The following is a 19,091-nucleotide window of genomic DNA, read 5'->3' on the forward strand; positions in this document are numbered from 1 at the left end:
AAAAAAAAAAAACCAAAAAAAACCAAAACAAAACAAAAAAACACCCCTGACTGTCCAGAAACAGCCTCAGGGAGGCAGAAGGAAAAGTACTAACGGGAAGGACAAAGTGACTTCTGAACAAGCTCCACCTGTCGCCGTCCTTGAGAGAGACCGGTGGACACGGGCAAGCCCTCCCTGAAGGTTGTGGTCTCTCCTGGCCTGCATGTCCCCTCAACACTCACTTGGAATTGTTGTCCAGGTCCTGGGAGATGTCGTCCACCAGCTCGCTCTCAGAGGACTCGTGGGCCATGGCCTTGTAGAGCTTGCAGGCCACCAGCGCCTTGGCCATGCTCTCCTCGCCGCGCTGCCACAGGAACACGGCCATCTTCTGGCGCTTCATGAGCACGGCCCACACCATCAGCTCGTGGAAGGGGTACTGGAAGCGGCTCACGGCCGGGTCGTCCACGTCGATGTCGATCTCCTCCTCCTTCTTCTTCTTTTTCTTTTTCTTCCCTTTGGCCGGAGGCTCATCATCCTGCGGGGAGAAAAGCCCATTTTTCGTGGTTCTCCCATAAACGTGTGCAATGAAGGGTTCGGAACTACCGGAGGGAGAAACCCCTTCTGTCAGAGGCCAGAAGGAGCTTTCCGAGTGCGTTAAGTTTCCACTCCACAGATTAAGGATGCACGTGCTCACTATGATAATTAAACTGCCTAAACCCAAACGCACTGAGAAGGCAGACCCAGAGAGTGACGGGCACCCCTGCTGAGTAGTGTTACTCAGAAGCCTTTAACAGGGAGATGCTGCAAAACTAAACAGAACCTCCCCCAGCCCGGGATACAATAGCAGGGAGGGGGCGGGAGGGGGCGGGAGGGGGCGGGAGGGCCCTAGTCTGTCTCCTGGGGACGTCTTCCCAGGCAGCATCATATCAGCACTCGTGTGCCAGATACAGCCAGCCAGAAATTAAAAGGAAAAATGTAATAGAGGATAGAGAGACATGTTTTAAGAATATCCATAATATCCATTTTGAATAAGCACTGGCCTCTCTCCCACATGGCACAAGGGGAGGCCAAGATTTCTCATTTCCTAAAGGGACTATAAGAACTGTTCTGAAAACCAAGCTGAATTCTCATAAAAGGCAGGTAACGATTGGAAGAATTGGCCTGGAAACATGTGGGTCTTAGATGATTCCAGGCTAATACTTCAGCACTCAATGGAATAACAGAAACAGATGTTTGCTCTCTTGCAAAGAACATTCCCTCATTTATCTACTTTTATTCTTACTAGGACTCTGCGAGGTTGTGAATTCCTTCCATTCCCTGGGAGTCTGAACAACTTGCCTACATTTGCAGGCTTGGGATGGGCAAGGTTGAAAACAGCCCAGGGTGCTCTGGGTGAAATCCTGGTTTTCAGTTCCTATTACAAGTTGTTCACCACTAACTCAATTTTTGTAATAATTATAGTGAGTTATGATAACATTTTCATTGAAACTATAGTGTCTTACCTCAGATGTAAATGTTTTTATTCTAATTTTCTAATTTTGTCACAATAAAGCTACAATTACAGTGCTTTAGGGATGGTTGGTTTATACAGGTTAAAAATGGACATTATAGAAATTTAAAGATAAACATAGCTTTATTTTCAAGAACAAAAAATAAATGAAAATCAACTAATGGCTAATGAAATGTTATAAAACAGAAGTCTTGTTAAACCTACCTTACAGTAACATGTGATAGTATCAAAATATTAATTATATGCAAATTCTTTTAAAATAATTGCCAAAGATTTAAATTCTATTTAAAATAATTGCCAGAGAAATAATATAAGAAACAAGGATCCTAAAATACCTTTGTCTGCCACAAATCAATAAGGAAAAGAAAACCCAATAAAATAAATGATTTGAACGGGGAGTATAGGGAGAAACTGACACATAGTCATAGCAAGGGTCTCTAAACACACCTTACTGAGCAATGAATTTGAAAAAAAATTAGTCTAGAAACAAGTGTAGCAGAATGACTAAATGTGATCTCAGGAGTAAATGCTATAGAAGAATTATACGCTCAAAACAGAGAAATACATGCTTGTTTCCAACATACATGGGTTACTAACAAAAATCAACCAGGCATATCACTCCAATTCTTGTGATATTTTCTACCCATATCTCAACCAATTCCAAATATCAGAAAGCATGTAGTCACTTACAAGGAGTAAAATTAGTAATCAATAACAATAGGATAACAACAATATCTGGAAAATTAAAAATACACTTGTAAGCAACTTTTGGATCAAAGGTGAAATTATAAACTTTTGGAAATAAGTGGCAATGACTTTTCTACTTATTGAAACCCATGGAATACCATAAAATAATACTCAGAAAAATTTATACCTTTAATGTATTTATTGGAATACAGGGAAGATTGAAAATGAGTGAACTTTATTTTCAAATTGGGTCAATAAAAATAATTCAGTAACTCCAGGGAAAGAAGGTGGATGGAATAATGAAAGTAAAAGCAGACATTATTACAGTAGAAATGGAAAAATGAAAGTTGCTTGATAAAGCAAAAACACCAATAAAATATGTAGGCAAGTGTGGTTAAGAAAGAAAAAGGAGGAGGCCTGGTAAGGTGGCCCACATCTGTAATCCCACCACTTAGAGAGGCTGAGGCAGGAGGATCACTTAAAACCAGGAGTTCAAGACCAGCCTGGGCAACATAGTAGGGTCCCACTTCTACAAAAATCTTTTCACATTGATTAGCCAGGTGTGCTGGCAAATGCTTGTGGTCTTAGAGACTTAGGAATATCTCCTGAGTTCTGATTGTGCCACTGCAACGGAGCCCTGGGTGACAGAGTGAGATTCTATCTCTTAAAAAAAAAAAAGAAAAGGAGATACAATAGTCTAAAAAATTGGCACAAGAAATGGCATGCAGCTAAAGATCCTGAGACTAAACAAACTAGAATACTATGTAAAAGTTTATTTCAATGAACTTAAAAGTCCAGATTAAATAATTTTTAGGAAAATATAAATTACCAAAGTTGAGTCTATAAAATATAAAGCCTGAATAGACTCACATTTATAGTGGAGATTATGAAGTGGTGAAATATGTACTCTAAGAGGCTGACCGGACCATGGCTATTTTATAGATGAGTCCAAGAAACCAGCTGGAAACTGACAAACCCTGCCTGGCATAGTGAGTGTGAGAGAATCATGGAAAGCTTGGAACTTTCCAGGGAAACAAGATCAACAACGTGATGAGACAGTGCTGGAAGCCAGTCTCAATTGTGAACACAGAATTTAAGGCTTCTACACCGAGTCTATGTAAAATTAGAATACTACTTAGCTCATGAATGTATTTGAGAAGAATCTTTCCAGTTTCAGTCTTAATATTCTGCATTATGGTGTTTATTTATTTAAATATTTTTATGTCTAGTACTTTATTCATAAGATTTCTTACAAAGGTTAGTTCTGGTTTGTCTTTTTTTTTTGAGACAGAGACATATTTTGTTGCCCTCGGTAGAGTGCTATGGTGTCACAGCTCACAGCAACCTCAAACTCTTGTGCTCAAGTGATTCTCTTGCCTCAGCCTCCTGAGTAGCTGGGACTACAGGTCCCTGCCACAACACTCAGCTACTTTTAGAGATGGAGTCTCACTCTTGCTCAGGCTGGTCTCAAACTCCTGAGCTCAGGCAATCTACCTGCCTCAGCCTCCCAGAGTGCTGGGATTACAGGCCTTGGCACTTTTGTCTTAATAGTAAGGTAATTTTAGTTGATTTTTCTAGATATAAGCTATTTTGTTGATAATTATTTTCTTCCCTTTCTGGATGTTCTTTCTTTAGCATTTTTTTCATGTCATATAATTTTCAGAACCTTTCAAAGACTAGTAAGAATAATGATGATGTCTTGCTCTTGATTTTCATAGAAATGACTCCAGGGCTTGGCCCCTCTGTCCTACGTTTCTCTTGCTCCTGGAGCCTACAGTATATACGTATTTTAATGATATCAAAATAATATTTTATTTTCTTGTTTATTTTTATCATTCTCTTTCTAGTGAACTAATTTTTTATTAAGAAATTAAGGAATATGTTTTACATTTTTCCAAATTCTTCCTTAGCACCTACTGAGAAATGATCCTCATACTTTCCCCCTTCTATGACTTGTTGATACGATTCCATTCATTTAAATATTTTTATGTCTAGTACTTTGTTCTTAAGGTTTCTTGTTTAGGTTATTTCTGGTACTTTTGTCTTTTTTTGAGAGAGAGAGTCTTACTCTGTCACTCTGGGTAGAGGGCTGTGACATCCTAGCTCACAGCAACCTCAGATTCTTGGGCTGGAGCAATCTTCTTGCCTCAGCCTCCAGGTAGCTGGGACTATAGGTGCTCACCACTACACTCAGCTAGTTTTTTGGTCTATTTTTAGTAGAGACGAGTTCTCTTGCTCAGGTTGGTCTTGAACTCATGAGCTCAGGCAATCCATCTGCCTTGGCCTCCCAGAGTGCTAGGATTATAGGTGTGAGCCACCACACCTGGCCCTATTTATGATTTTTAAATATATAAGTAGCATTATCCTCTCTTTTGTTTTGGAATGGTGGTTTTGCTAACTCTATAAAATGAATTAAGAGAATTTTACCCTTCTATAAGGGGTATATAATACTTTCGTATGATATGACTATGGCATCTAAGTAAATTTTGGTGTGTAATATAGAGCATTTGTTCATAGAAAAGAAATTTGTTCATTTGGTGTTAAACAAATACAGAAGTAAAAGGGCTGTATATGTTGGGACCAAGATACAAAACTATTGAACACAAATTCTACTTACTTCCATTCCCAGAAGCTTAAGAGCTTTAGGCTGCATAATGGAAGGGGAGGGAAAAAATCAGTTTATTCAAATAGCCAATATTAGTAGTAGCAATGTTAGTAGTACATTAATAGTATTGTTAGTAGTAGACGTAACGGTCAATTAAAAAGTACTTTGTACCATTAACTAATGACAATATCCAAGGAAAAGAAATGCTATAATATGGAAACGCGGAAACTCGTTTTTTTGTCAGTAGAAGTAATTGAGGAGGAAGAGCTGCGGACTGTAACCCTTAGAACAGAGGAGCTCCCTGACAAAAATGAGGGGAGGACATCACGAAACAGCTGACATTTGAGCTGGCCTTTTGCTAAGAGTGTCATGACTTGCACTTTTGCTAAGGGGTCATCCCTGGGGGAATCAAGGCAGGCAAAGTAGTACAGTTTGATTTTGGAGGAGGAGGCACTTGGTCTGCCATGGTGAGGTGGGGACAGCTGGCAGAGAGCTTGGGTGCTGTGATGATTCTTCAGGCAGTGAGGAGGTCTAGGAGGCTCTGGCAGGTGCCATGCTTTGGAACTTACGGCAGCTGCAGGTGTGGGATGAAAGGATGGGTCGGGGGGTGGAGGGCAGGACAGTAGCCATGGGGGGAGGCTGCTGGGGACAAAGAAAAAGGGCAGATCCAGAGTGGTTTGGGCTGCAGTTCTGCTCAGAGGTGCTGGAGTGAGGACGCCCCACACCTGAGAGCAGCCGGGAGGTGGGGTGGGCATGCTTGAGATGGGGGACATGCTGGGCTTTGAACCGGCTGCATTATTGACAACAAGGAACCCCAGGTCACTCTGGACACCACACAACACTGCACATTCACTGAGTTCTACCCTCTTTGGTCCAAACAAGTTGTTGTACAGGGTCCGGAAGCTTTTCCGAGTGTAGTTGCAGCGGTAGGCGCCCCCCATGAGGTACTCCAGCACCAGCCCGATGTCTATGAGGCTGATGTGGTAGTCAGGTGGGAGGTTGCTCTGCAAGAAAAGAAGTTTGTCTCAGGTCCCTATAAAAGTGCAGTCATGAATTTGGGAGCAGATGTAGCAGATGGGAGATTAAACAATATTCAGGCTCTTACCATGTGACCGGGGGTGGGGGGAGGTGTAATGGGTTAAGCCATGTTCCAAAAAATGTGTTAAACTTTTCCAATGAGAAAAAGGGTTGGGACCCTTGTGGCTATGGGGCTGGTGGCTGGCCTGCTCTGTGGTCTGCAGTCCGTGGGTGGAAATGTGAGGGACGTGGTGTGAAACAGCTGGGGGGAGCAGCTTGGTTTTGACCAGAAGGTTTTCGGCAGCTGCTTGCAGGGTTGCAGCCAGAGGCGGGAGGCTGGAGACCACATTTCATGTTGAACGAGAAGGGCTTCCTGGGAGGCAGTGGTGGGACAGAATATCTCCAGAATATCTTCTCCAGTGAAAGCTCCGAGTGGTGCCCTGTGACTTTCCTGGGACCCTCGCCCCCCAGAACTTTAGTCAGAACACAAACATAGAAAACTATCTGGTGTGACTATGAGAGCTGAGTTTTGCATCAAGAGGGAAGAGGATGTGTTGAGACAGCATGTGGGAGGGGGGGAACCGGTGGGAGAGGGGGAACTGGCCGGAGAGAGGCCACTCCGGTCAGCCACTCATGTGGCGGGCCCATTTTTCTAGGAGGCAGAGTGGACCAGCCATTTTTAAGGATTTTTCCTGTGTGCCATTTATTGGTTTGTTAATTCCATATGGCTGAAATGATGGTGTAACCCTGAGATCCTCTGTACAGGGGCTACCTTCCAAACAGTCTCCCTTTACAACAAAACTGGCCACGTGACCTAAATCCTTCCTGCGTGCATCATGTGTTTTTCAATCCTTTTGTGATCCCTGACTGAATTGGGGGTTCTATATGCAGAGATAAGGAGATACAGCCCTGCTCTGAGGGGCTCTCAGTTAGGGAGAGGGGTAAAGCTGTCAACAGCCCTGATGCAGCAGCTCAGCGCACCGGTGGGAGAATGAGAAAGGGCTTCCTGGAAGAGGCGCTACCGAGGTAGCTGGGGCAGGCAGAGTAGGAGGAAGAGTCTGCAGATGTGAGTGAGGTGCGGCCCAGGGCAGGAGGAGTGGCCCAGGGGAGGAGGCAGACTCACCCCAACCCCTCTGGAGAGTGTCAGAGGCAGTGTGAACAAGGTGGGAACTAGTGGGGGTGTGGACATGGACCAGGCCCAGAAGGGTGCATGTTTCTTGAAATGAGCTTGGACTCCGTGCTGTGGCTCACAGGAAGACTTTGCAGGATTTTAAGCAGGGGATAGTGGAAGGGGTGGCCTGGAGAATAGAGGAAGACGATTGAAGCTGGTCAGGTGAGACGTAGTTGGGCCTAAAGTAAGGCAGCTGTGACTTTTGAATGTTTGTGCCGCCTAACTGATCTTCCAGCTGGGAAAGATCCTATTAGGGAAATCATACTCCTTATTTGGAAAACAAGGGCACTGGGCTAGAGAGTCCCATAGGTCCCTCTGGGTCCCCACATCCACTGATTCTGTGTTCTGATCTATGAATGTCTGGAGAGGCCACATTCTCATATTCTTAGGATTAAATATTGGTATGAAATGTGACCCGGCTATCAGCGACCTGAATGAAAACCCTGTTCCCTCATCTGGGTTATTTTCGCATGCTCAGGTTCTGAGTCCACACTGCATCCCCAGACTGCATTCTAGCAAAATGAGTCACACTCAGGTGAACCCAGCCCCATCTTCTAACCTGTGGTGGCAAGATGTAAGAAATGGCACCAGAACAGTGTGAGAGTGAGACTCTCCAGGAACACAGACTGTGAGCAGTCAGGGGCAGTGGAAAGTGGGAGAAACATCTGTCAATAACCGGGGAGCTGAAAGGGCCACCACACTGTGGTACCCAGTGGGGCACACAGGATGGCACTTCTGGAAAGAGGCCCAGTATGTGGGTGAGAGATCTTGAAGTAGAGACAGAGTGTGAGGCTGGAGGGATGGAGGGCAGGCTGGGGCAGCCGGAGGCAGGGCTGCCCCTGGTCTTGGCAGTGGCGCTGACGATAATCTCTGAGCGTGTTCCTACCATGTACTGGCATGAGCATGCATTTTTTTTTAAGATTATCCTTTTCTTTTTTAGTTTTAAGTAAACTCTTTTTTTTTTTTTTATGAAGGGAGGAATTCACTATCTCCTATGCAAATAATAAGAGTTTGGAAATTAAAAAATTGTTTTTTAAAAATGTTTCAGGCTGGGTGCAGTGGCTCATGCCTGTAATCCTAGCACTCTGGGAGGCCGAAGCAAGTGGATCACTTGAGCTCACGAGTTTGAGACCAAGAGTGAGTTTATTTTTTTCTACTAAAAATAGAAAAACTACCTAGGCCTTGTGGCTCATGCCTATAGTCCAGCTACTCAGGAGGCTGAGGCAAGAGGATCACATAAGCCCAAGAGTTTGAGGTTGCTGTGAGCAACCAGGGTGTTCACACCAGGGTGTGATGCCAGGGTGTTCTACCAAGGGTGACAGAGTGAAACTCTATCTCAGAAAAATAAAAAGAAAGAAAAGAAAAGAAACGTTTTAGTGAAAGATGCCAATAGTTGGTAAGGAGTATGAAACAGTAGACTGACCTTTTTTACATCCCTCACCAGCAGATGGAGTGTGTTTGGTGGACCCAGTCTCTGGAAGAGAAGCATTTAGCCAGAGTAAAGATGCTTTTCTTTTCAACTCTTGGAGCAAAACCTACCCTGACTGGATAGAATTCATGACTTGTGAGAGCCAGAGCATAACCGACTGTCAGCCTATTTCTTTTACAAAACAGAACTGGTTATGGTTAAGAAATATCCAGCAAATTAAAAAATATGTGAATTAGTTTAAAGAGTGTCTTACGGTGTACAAAAGAGCATTTAAGAAGTCACCAAGTTTTACAAGCAACTCCCGAGGGCCATATCTGCAACTTAAAATGGGGAAGGAAATGTAAATTCTCAAAACTATACTGTAATAATATAAACCAAATACTTTCCTTTTAACACAGAGGAGCTCCTTGCTGAGAAAACTCAGGTCTATGTTTTTCACCAAAGTTTCATAAAAATGTGAAATTCCCAAACAACAACCAGCTGCTCACCCTGGTGACTTTTCATCTGCTAATGTCTAAGGAAGCCAGATTCTCTCTTTGTATAAATAAGTGCTCACATACAACACCAGGTGTGGAGCGAGAGCTAATAGCACCCCAAAGGGAGGGACTGGCCAGCAGCAGGTGCCAGTGGCTACGGGCCGTTACTGTGGACCTCCCAGCTCAAACTGTGTCCCAGTGAGGCTGCGCTCATCTGAGCCTGTCCCTGCACCACACATCCCTGGTCAGTACATCCCCATGGCCGGCTCCCCTCCACACTTCCTCTTCCAGAACACTCACTGTGTTATAAAGCTCCTCCAGCCTCGGGATGGTCAGAAAGTGCTGCATGTTCACTCCGTTTTCAATCAGCAGTTTCACGAATTCCACACGGTCTAGCACTAAAGCGTCCAGCATCGCCTGCTCCAGAGCACTCACCTGCATGGACCCGGGGTGGGCCATGAGCGGTTGGTCAGAGGGACACAGAGGAAACAGTCGTCTGACCCCGGCCCCAGCTCCCAGAGTGTTCTGAACGTGTTCATCTTTGCTTTTTCCCTTGAGTAATCATGCCCCATCTCCCCTCTCCTTTCTTCTCAGTTTGGCTTCTACGTGTTCCATCAAAGTTTGTAAGTGATTTTCTCCTTTTTATTAATATAAATCAGTGAGGATTCAAAATCTCAGCCATCCTGGCATTATTCTGTCCAGTTTTTACCATTTGTTTGCTTGACTGAGAAATATCTGCCTGGCGGTGATGGAATTCCATGTGGAATCACTGGGGCACCGTTGGAATGAGTGGTGGTGACAGTGGCAGGCAGCTGCCACTGTCCAGGCCGGCTGCCCTGTCCTCCCTGTAGCCTGGCAGTGGTGAGACTGGAACAACCAGGTGATGTGTGGCTCCAGGCTCCCAGCCCACATAACTGCCATCACCCTCACATACCCAGTCATGGGTTCTGTCTTTCAAAAAGGTTTTCTTGTGCAAATTGCATTTGCCAGCTTGGCGCCTGTAGCTCAGCAGCTAGGGCACCAGCCACATACATTGGAGCTGGTGGGTTAGAACCCAGCCTGGGCCTGCCAAACAACAATGACAACTATAACCAAAAAGTAGCTGGGCATTTTGGCAGGCACCTGTAGTCCCAGCTACTTGGGAGGCTGGGGCAAGAGAATCACTTAAGCCCAAGAGTTTGAGGTTGCTGTGAGCTGTGATGCCATAGCACTCTACCAAGGGCAACATAGTAAGACTCTGTCTCAAAAAGAGAAAAATTGCATTTGCTCAGTGGTAATTGGTTTGTTTGCTGGATTTTCATGTATCAAGCACCTGCCTTTCTGCTGCTTCTCCCATGCAAATAATAATAAGTGAATCCCACTGCTGAGCAAGGTGACCAGGACATCCTCTCTGGGTGGTACCGTTGACCCCAAATGAGGAACATTTGGTGTTTTTAAATTTTAATTGTGTTTTATTTTTTTGGTAGAGACAGGCTCCCGCTATGTTGCCCAGGCTGGTTTTGAACCCCTGGCAGGAGTGACCTCCTGCCTTGGCCTTCCAAAGGCATGAGCCACTGTGCCCAGCCACACCCCAGCAGACACACTGTTGCCAGCTGTGATACTGACACCCTTCTTCTTGGGATCAGGGCCCCAGGTGGCTCTGAGGCCAAGGCAACAAGAACCACTCCTTCCCCTGGAGAAGGAGGGCGACCCAACCCTGTGGGCTCCAGGACTTTCCGCGTACCCAGTTCAGCAGCTCTAACTTCCGGGGGTCGGTTTCCTCCTCCACTTCTTCCTTCACTTTCCCTTTCTTCTTGCCCTTTCCTTTTCCTCTCCCCCCCTTGGTGGTGGCTGTGGGTGGCTTCTTCTCCTTCTCCGTGGCTTTGCTATCTGTCGGGGGGGCCAGGCTTCCCAGGGGCTGTGGGCCATAGAAAGCAGAGTTGAGAAAAATTCTTAAGGCTGTCCCTTGTTCCAAGACAAGCCCCCTGTACATGCACATATGAACTACACATGCACACATGGAGTGTACATGTGAACACATGCAAACAGTACGTGCTGTGCACACAGTGTAACTTATGCACAACATGTAGTGAACACACATGCTCCCCATATACACACGTGCACACACACACACACACAGTCACCACAGGCCTGGCTGTCTGGTGGAGAAAGCCGTGATGCCGTGAACCACAGTTACTCACATGCACAAATATTATACACCCTTGCTTGCCACGATGGCGTTGCATACTTAGAGTGGTAGCTATTTTGATTGACATGTGCTTTAAAGGAAAGGGTGCTGAGGGGAACGTTCAAAGTTGCCAAGAAGATATGTCCATTATTGTCTAATATAGGAGAAAATGACCATGAAGGGACCAGAGATAGCAGATACGACCACAGACACTTTCCTGAGTGTGAACGTGAACTAGAGTTTATTGGCGGGTGACAAAGCTCTCTGGGTATCACCGAGATGTGTGCAGTGTGGTGACAGATTGGATTCATCAAGGGGAGAGTGTGCTCTACTCCAGAGAATAGGAGGCACAGCAGAAGCAGGCCTGTCCCCTGGTCTTGTCCTATGGTCCGGGGAGAGCACAGGGTGGGGGTGACCTGGTACACACCCAGAGCAGCACTTAAACAGCCTGCCCCTCCTGCTAGTGTCCTCTCCGCCTATGCCCCCAGCCAGCTCTCCTGGGGAGCTGTCTGCCCGTGGAGCCTCTGCTCCCTTTCTTCCCACCCCTCCTACGTGCACACTGCGCCCTTTCTGCCTGTCCAGGGCTCTGGCTCTGGTCACTGTTGATGGGCATTTCTCGGTCCTCCTCACGCTGAGTCCTTGGCATGTCTGAATGCACAGCCCCATCCTCCTAGAGCCTCTGTGCTGGTTCTCAGGCACCACAGCCTCCCTGCTTCCCTCCTCCCTGCCTGGCTGCTGCTACTCAATTCAGCTTTAAGCACCAAGGTTCTTCTGGGCTCTGCCCTCAGCCCCCTCCTGCTCCCTGCTGCTCTCTCCTTCATCTACACCTACACCAGTGGTCACCGGAAATGTGCACACCCCCCTTCCTAGCTGCAGTCCCCTCACTCCTGAGTTCCTGCCACCTACTCAGCATCTCCACTTGCGTGTCCCAAAGACATGCTTCTTATATACAGTATCACACTCAGGACCTCTTCTTCAACCCAGCTGTCTTCCAGTGTCCCTTATCTCAGCGAAGTGGCACCACAACTCACCAGCTGTTCAAAACCCTGGGGCACTGCTGACATCTCCCTCCCTCCCTCCGCTGCCCTCCTCCAGGGTCAAGTCATTCCCAAGTGCAGCCATGTTTAATGCTAACTATTTCATATTTCTGGGCAGTTCTTCCCTTCTTCCCTACCTCTGCTCTAGTCCAAAGTGACACCATTGCAAGTACAATGACAGGCGTACGGCACCATGCCCAGTTAATTTTTCTTTTTTGAGACAGAGTCTCACTCTGTTGCCCCTGGCTAGAGTGCCAAGGCATCATGGCTCACAGCAGCCTCAAACTCCTGGGCTCATGTGATCTTCTTGCCTCAGCGTCCTAGGTAGTTGGGACTACAGATGTGTACCGCCACTCCTAGCTAGTTTTTCTATTTTTAGTAGTGATGGGGTCTCAGCCTTGCTCAGGCTGGTCTTGAACTCCTGAGCTCAAGCCATCCACCTGCCTTGGCCTCCCAGAGTGCTGGGATTACAGGTGTGAGCCACTATGACCAACCAGAGTAATCTTTAAATATATAAATGGAGCCAAGTAATTCTCCTCCTTAAAATCCTTATATGGGGTGGGGCAGAGATTATGCTGAGGGAGGTGTGTGCATTCCATCTGGTCAACATAGAGATATGGAAGAAGAAGTGCCTCGGCTGACTCCTCACGCAGACAAGACCATCGTGCTGCAGAATGAAAAGTGACACAGCACAGCAAGTGGTGCTGGGACAGCTGGACCTCGGGAACCACTAGTGAAACCGTTAACTCAAGATGGATCACAGACCTAAACATAAAAGTTAAAACCATTAAATACTTAGAAGAAAACATAGGGCAGAAATGTCACTATATTGGATTTGGGAATTCAATTCTTGAATATGACACCAAAGAGGAAGAAAAGGAAAATAAACAAATAGAATGGACTTCATGAAAATTTAAAAATTTTGCGTATCAAAAGATACTGTCAACAGAGTAAAGGCAGTCACAGAATATGTTTGTAAATCATACACACGTTAAAGGATTAATATCCAGAACATATAGAGAAGTTCTAAAACTCAAAGACAAAAACAACCTAACTGATTAAAAAACAGTCAGATGACTTGAATAGACATTTCTCCAAAGAGGGCATAGAAATAGCCAACCAGCCCACGAGAATACACTCAGTATCACTAACCATGAGGGACATGCACAGAGAAACCATCTCAGCTCCTACCTCGCCCCCATTAGGATGACTGTTATCAAAACAACAGAAAGTAACAAATATCGGCAAAAATGTAGAGAAATTGGAGACTTCATGCACTGTGGTAGAAATGTACAATGGTGTAAAATGGTTCAGCTATTAAGGGATGAGTATGATGGTTCCATGAAAATTAAAAATTGAATTACCATATGATTCAACAATTCCACTTCTGGGTATATACCACAAAGAATTGAAAGCAGGTCTTGAAGCTGTGTGTATACACCTGTGTTTACATTTGAGAACATGGAAGCAACCTAAGTCTCCATCAGTGCATGAATGGATAAGCAACAGGTGATGTATACACATACAATAGAACATTAAAGTTCTATAAAGGAAGGAAATTCTGACACGTGCTGTGACATGATGAACCTTGAAGGCATTATGCTAAGTGAAATAAGCCAGTCACAAAAGACCTGATACTATGATTCCACTTACATGAAGTACCTGGAGTAGTCAAATTCATAAAAACAGCATCAGAATGATGGTTGCAAGGGCTGAGGAGAAGGCATAATGGGGGGTACAGAGTGTCAGTTTTGCAAGATGAAAACTTCTAGAGATGGATGGTGGAGATGGCTGCACAATAATATGAATGTACTTAATACCACTGAACGCTTCAAAATGATTAAGATGGTCAATTTTACATTACATATGTTTTACCACAATTAAGAAATAGGGGGAAAGTAAGCAAACAAAGGGACACAACAGTTGAAGGAAACAAAGGGGAGAGACAGAAAGAAAAGCAGAACTCTCTCGCCACTGTGCTGGGAAGACATTCAGGCAGCCTAGGGAGCATCTCCACGGGAGGAGCTGGGGCCCCCAGCCAGCAACCAATGTCCACTTGCTGAGGACTAGGTGAGCCACCCCAGGAGGTGATCCTCCAGCTTTCAGATGGCTGTGGCCTCAGACTCTACTGTCCCCTGACAATGATCTCAGGAAAGGCCCTGAGCCAGAATTCCCCAGTTAAGCCATTCCCACATACCTCACCTGCAGAAACTATGTGGGCTTATAAATGGTTACTATTATGTTTTAAAGTCCTTAAGTGGGTCCCCAAGCTTTTAGGACAGGTGCTCAGTCTTTGACTGCAGGGCTCTGCAGCACGCAGCTCTGGGCCTGCTTGTGAGCTGCCGACTCATCCTTTCCCACTCTGCATCCCATCCACACTGTCTTTTCTTTCTCCAACTACTTGCAAATGGCCATTTTAATCTTCCCTCTGGGTGGAAGGTGCTGGTCCCTCACTTCTCACCTGCCCCATCTTGGTGTTAGCTCTATTTATTCAGAGAGGTCTTTACCTGGTACCTCAGTAAAAATTTCTCTTCCAACCCCCCTTGCCCCCTGTTCCCTCTCATGGGGTTGTGCATTTTCCTTCTTAGCACTTGCTACAGTTTGTAATCCAGTATTTGTCTAGTTATCTGTCTTGTGTCTGCCTTCCTCTTCCTGCCCTCTCCGACCCCCATGTCTACTCCAACACCACTGGACAGTCCAGCAAGGGCCACACTGGGTCTGTGTTGCTCACCCCAATGTCTTCAACACCTAGAAAGAACAAGGGCCTGGCACACAGGGAAAAGTCAACCATCATTTGTTAAATGAATGAGTACAAATATGGATTTTATTTTTAAAGCATGATTTATTCCAAGATGGAAGAAGAGATTAATTCACCCTTTGCTGCTGTTGAGCTAATGAGAAGCAGCCAACCTCTCCACCACCCCACTTGGCTTCTGTATTTGTTGTTGAGGAGAATGAAAAGGTAAAAGAGATGTGGCCAGGCATCATGATGAATTCCTGAACTCAGACAAGTTCACCCACTCTAACTTCAGGGCTCACACCCCAAGTCCCAAGAGCATTCTTGGTAATCTCAGAAGAGCAGCTTTCAATCTGGGCAGGTGGAGCCCTTGGTTCTGAGGAGGGACTTTGGGGTGGCTTGGCTTTCATCTGCTTTACATTTTGAGGCTCTGCACTAGAAGCTATTTGTAGAAAGGGTTCCCTCCAACAAAAATAGCTTAAAAACAAATGTTCTGGAAGAATCTCAGGAAATAAGAGAAGTGTGATAGACTAGAGAGAAGGTAGAGTGCTCACATAATTTGTTTAGGCCAAGAGGAAGGTGAGATGGATGCTGTAGTTGGAATTTTAAGAGTCTGGATAGGCAGACATGATGGACCGAATCTAGCAAGGTGAAATGTAACAGAGAATAATGTCTCTGTGTTATCATGTTAGAATTCTTAGTCCTCCCTACCACAAGTTCTCTATCATATCAAGAATTCTAGAATTGGCTCGGCGCCTATAGCTCAACGGGCTAGGGCGCCAGCCACGTACACGTAAGGTGGCGGGTTCGAATCCCCAGCCCGGACCCGCCAAACAACAATGACGGCTGCAACCAAAAAATAGCCAGGCATTGTGGCAGGTGCCTGTGGTCCCAGCTACTTGGGAGGCAGAGGCAGGAGACTCGCTTGAGCCCAGGAGTTGGAGGTTGCTGTGAGCTATAATGCCACGGCACTCTGCCCAGGGGGACAGCTTGAGGCTCTGTCTCAAAAAAAAAAAAAGAATTCTAGAATTATTATAGACTCACAAGCACAGAATTTCTTGAGTGCTTTACCTATTAAAGACTTTGGAGGGCCATATATCCTATAGTAGGGAGATGGAGAAGGACAAATGACAGCAGAGGACATTAAAAAAGGAAAAACCTATTTCAGGGAGAAGATATGAGCCAGAGTTAATAACAAATGTTTAAAACTACTGATGGAATAGTTAGAACCATGAGATGTGGAGGTTGCTATTGAGGTGGGACTAGGTTTTCCAGGACACATAGAAGAGAGAGGGTAGGTGGTGGGCAGAAGGTGTGGAGCCGGGAGGAAGGATGGGGTACAGAGCAGGAGATTACTCACCCTTCCTCTACTCCAAGCCCACCACTGTGGTGAGTGGGTACAGAGCAAGCAGTTGCCTCCCTGGGCTTCACTCCCTGGAGAAACTGAGAGGGTGTCTGCTAAAGAATGGGAAGAACCTGCATGGGGAGTCTGCACATGGCAAACCAAAGCTGTTCTGTGGAAACTCCCATTCCCAAACAGGGAATTCCTGGTCAGTCCTCTCAGGGAGGAGAAAAGCTTGTTGGCCAAATAGTCTTCCATGCTAATTAAGCCTTCCTGTTTCTCATTCCAAAATGTGGGAGGACAGTAAAAGATCTTCAGCATTTCAGAAAGTCAACAAAACAACCACCACCACAACAAACAAATAAACAAAGGGAGCTGCTGACCAGGGAGAAAAATAGAAACAATTCAGGGAACAGAAGAGAACTTCAAATCCAATTCAATTCCTCAGATATTGCATTTATGAGATGAGATAGGCATATACAAAAATGGGGCCATTTAGGAATAGGAAAGCTTTCTAAAATATTAAAAATATGATTGTCTAAAATTTTTAAAAGTAGTATAAAATCTTTTATTTATTTATTTATTTTTGAGATAGAGTCTTACTATGTTGCCCTGGGTAGAGTGCCATGGTGTCACAGCTCACAGCAACCTCAAACTCTTTGGCTTAAGTGATTCTCTTACCTCAACCTCTCAAGTAACTGGGACGATAGGCTAAAAGTAGTATAAAATCTTAAAGAAAAAAATTGAGATTTCCAAAAACAGACAGCAAAATGATAGCTAAAAAAGAGAAAATGGAGGGTCAACCTGGGAGGAGACCAATACTGGCTTCACTCCTAGAAATTTCAGGTGCAGAGAGAAAATGAAGAAAGAAGTACTCCAACAAGAGACTGAAGAGGATTTCCCAGAGCTGGGTCAGGCCGTCAGCCTGAAGTGGCCTTCAACTACCTAGAATCCAAGGGATATATAAATGGGAATATAAGTACTTGAGTTTGCATTCTCCACACACTTCTCTTTTCATTGTCTTGACACAGAAGATACTATCTTGTGAAATTTCAAAACATCAAGAAGAAAAAAAGAGTAGACCTTCAAATGTATCTGAGAGAAAACATGGTTCATCTATAACTGAATGAGACTCACAGGACAGTCATGATCTTGTGTGTGGCAGACCTTTTCCAGACCTGTTAAAACACTGAAGGGTGGTCTCTGTGATTCGAACATGTTCCCTGAAGTTCATCTGCTGGAAATTTAATCCTCAGTGCAACAGGGTTGCGTGGTGAGACCTTTAAGAATCAGTTAGGTTATTAGAGTTCTGTCCTGATGAATGGATTAATGTCTTCATTAAGGAAATGTGTTCCTTATCTGGAGAGTGGACATGTCACCAAGAAAGAGTGGGTTTTCTTTTTTTAAGAGTTTGCCCCCCTCTTGCTCTCTTGCCTTCCCCCATGGGGTGATGCAGCAATAAGGCCCTTGCCAGATGGCAGCCCTTTCATCTTGGACTTGCCAGCCTCTGGGAAATAAATTCCAGTTCTTTATAAATTACCCAGTCAGTGGTATTCTGTTAGCTGTAAAAAACAGACTGAGTGATCTTCTCACATGCTTTTATGTAAAAATTACTTGAAGATATACTTTAGCAAAATGAAAAAAGAATCTGAGGGGGAGGAAGACACAGTATCTAGGAAGCAATGGGCCATCTCAGAGAACAGCACAGGGATGCCTGAAGCATATGGCTGTGCAGCAGGCTTCCAGAGTCCCAGGCAGATGGGGGCCAGGTCATCATGAGGCTTTGAATGATTCTTCAGGAAGATGTGAGACAGAAATGATTAAGAGGATACATGAGATAGTGGTGTGATGGTAAATTTTAAAAAGAAAAAAGGAGAATCAATTAAAAATGCAGAGAAAGTCCTGGTCCAAATGTGAAGGAAACTAAAAAAGGAAACTGAAAGAAAAAATGTTAAGGAAACTAAAATGTCGCACATAATTTTTTTTTTTTTTTTTTGAGATAGAGCCTCAATCTGTTGGCCTGGGTTGAGTGCCATGGCATCATCATAGCTCACAGCAACCTCAAATTCTTGGGCTCAAACAATCCTCTTGCCTCAGCCCCTTGAGTAGTTTGGACTAAAAGGTGTGCACCACAATACCCGGCTATTTTTTCTATTTTTGGTAGAGACGGAGTCTTGCTCTAGCTCAGGCTGGTTTTGAACTCCTGAGTTCAAGCAATTCAGAGTTCTGGGATTATAGGCGTAAGCCATCTCACCCAGCCAAAGTCACATGCAATTTTAAATAATAGATGAACTCTAAGATTTTGATGCCTGCCGTATTTTCCTTGTGTGGGCAAGGTTCGCCAGGCTACTTTTCTTTCTCTGAGTTCAATCCTACTGCTAGGTGCAGACTGTTCAGCGGACCATCTCCTTGTCATCACAACAGTGTAAAATCTGCTGGTTTCTCCATTTTTAGACTCAATGTAGAGAAAACATAATGATGACTAGACAGCAAGATGTAAACAGAAGCTTAATAATGATGAAAGAATCACATGTAAGCATCAACTACATCAAGCACGTAAAAGGCCAAGGTGGTTGAATCGGGAAGGTTGAACTTGTAAGGAGAGGGAGGTGAGGTGTGGAGCTCATTTCCTTATTCTACACAATGGGAGTCTGAAGTAGATGCTCAATGCATTCTTTGTCACCACGAAGGTGACCAATGAAGAATTAAATAGGCAGCTATCAAATCCAGGGCAAGTGACCCATTTCCTTCTAATTCCAAGTAGAAAATTGATGGATACATCTACAGGGGGTTAATCGAGAAAGAGTGATCAAATGTGCCGTGTCAGTGCATCGAGGCAGCTGCCGGCAAAACTGAACAGAGACAGTTAAATGCTCTGGGAGGGGGGGCTGGGGCTTCTGCTTGTCATTTTATGGTCTTCTCTATTATTTGATC

General features: G+C 44.9%; 1 protein-coding gene across 1 annotated transcript in view; it reads right to left on the reverse strand.

The window, feature by feature from the left end:
* Positions 1–19,091, reverse strand: part of TRPM1 (transient receptor potential cation channel subfamily M member 1) — an 84,561-nt gene that overhangs the window by 47,697 nt on the left and 17,773 nt on the right. Inside the window, exons 9-14 of the mRNA XM_023507618.1 lie at positions 10,598–10,771; positions 9,175–9,309; positions 8,393–8,443; positions 5,645–5,785; positions 4,794–4,823; positions 222–514 (exon numbers count right to left, since the gene is read on the reverse strand). Coding sequence (XP_023363386.1) covers positions 222–514; positions 4,794–4,823; positions 5,645–5,785; positions 8,393–8,443; positions 9,175–9,309; positions 10,598–10,771 — 824 coding nt within the window. The remainder of the gene's footprint in view (positions 1–221; positions 515–4,793; positions 4,824–5,644; positions 5,786–8,392; positions 8,444–9,174; positions 9,310–10,597; positions 10,772–19,091) is intronic.

This window comes from Otolemur garnettii, unplaced genomic scaffold, assembly GCF_000181295.1.
Source record: "Otolemur garnettii isolate 467f Iridium unplaced genomic scaffold, OtoGar3 scaffold00194, whole genome shotgun sequence".
Classification (NCBI taxonomy): Eukaryota; Metazoa; Chordata; class Mammalia; order Primates; family Galagidae; genus Otolemur; species Otolemur garnettii.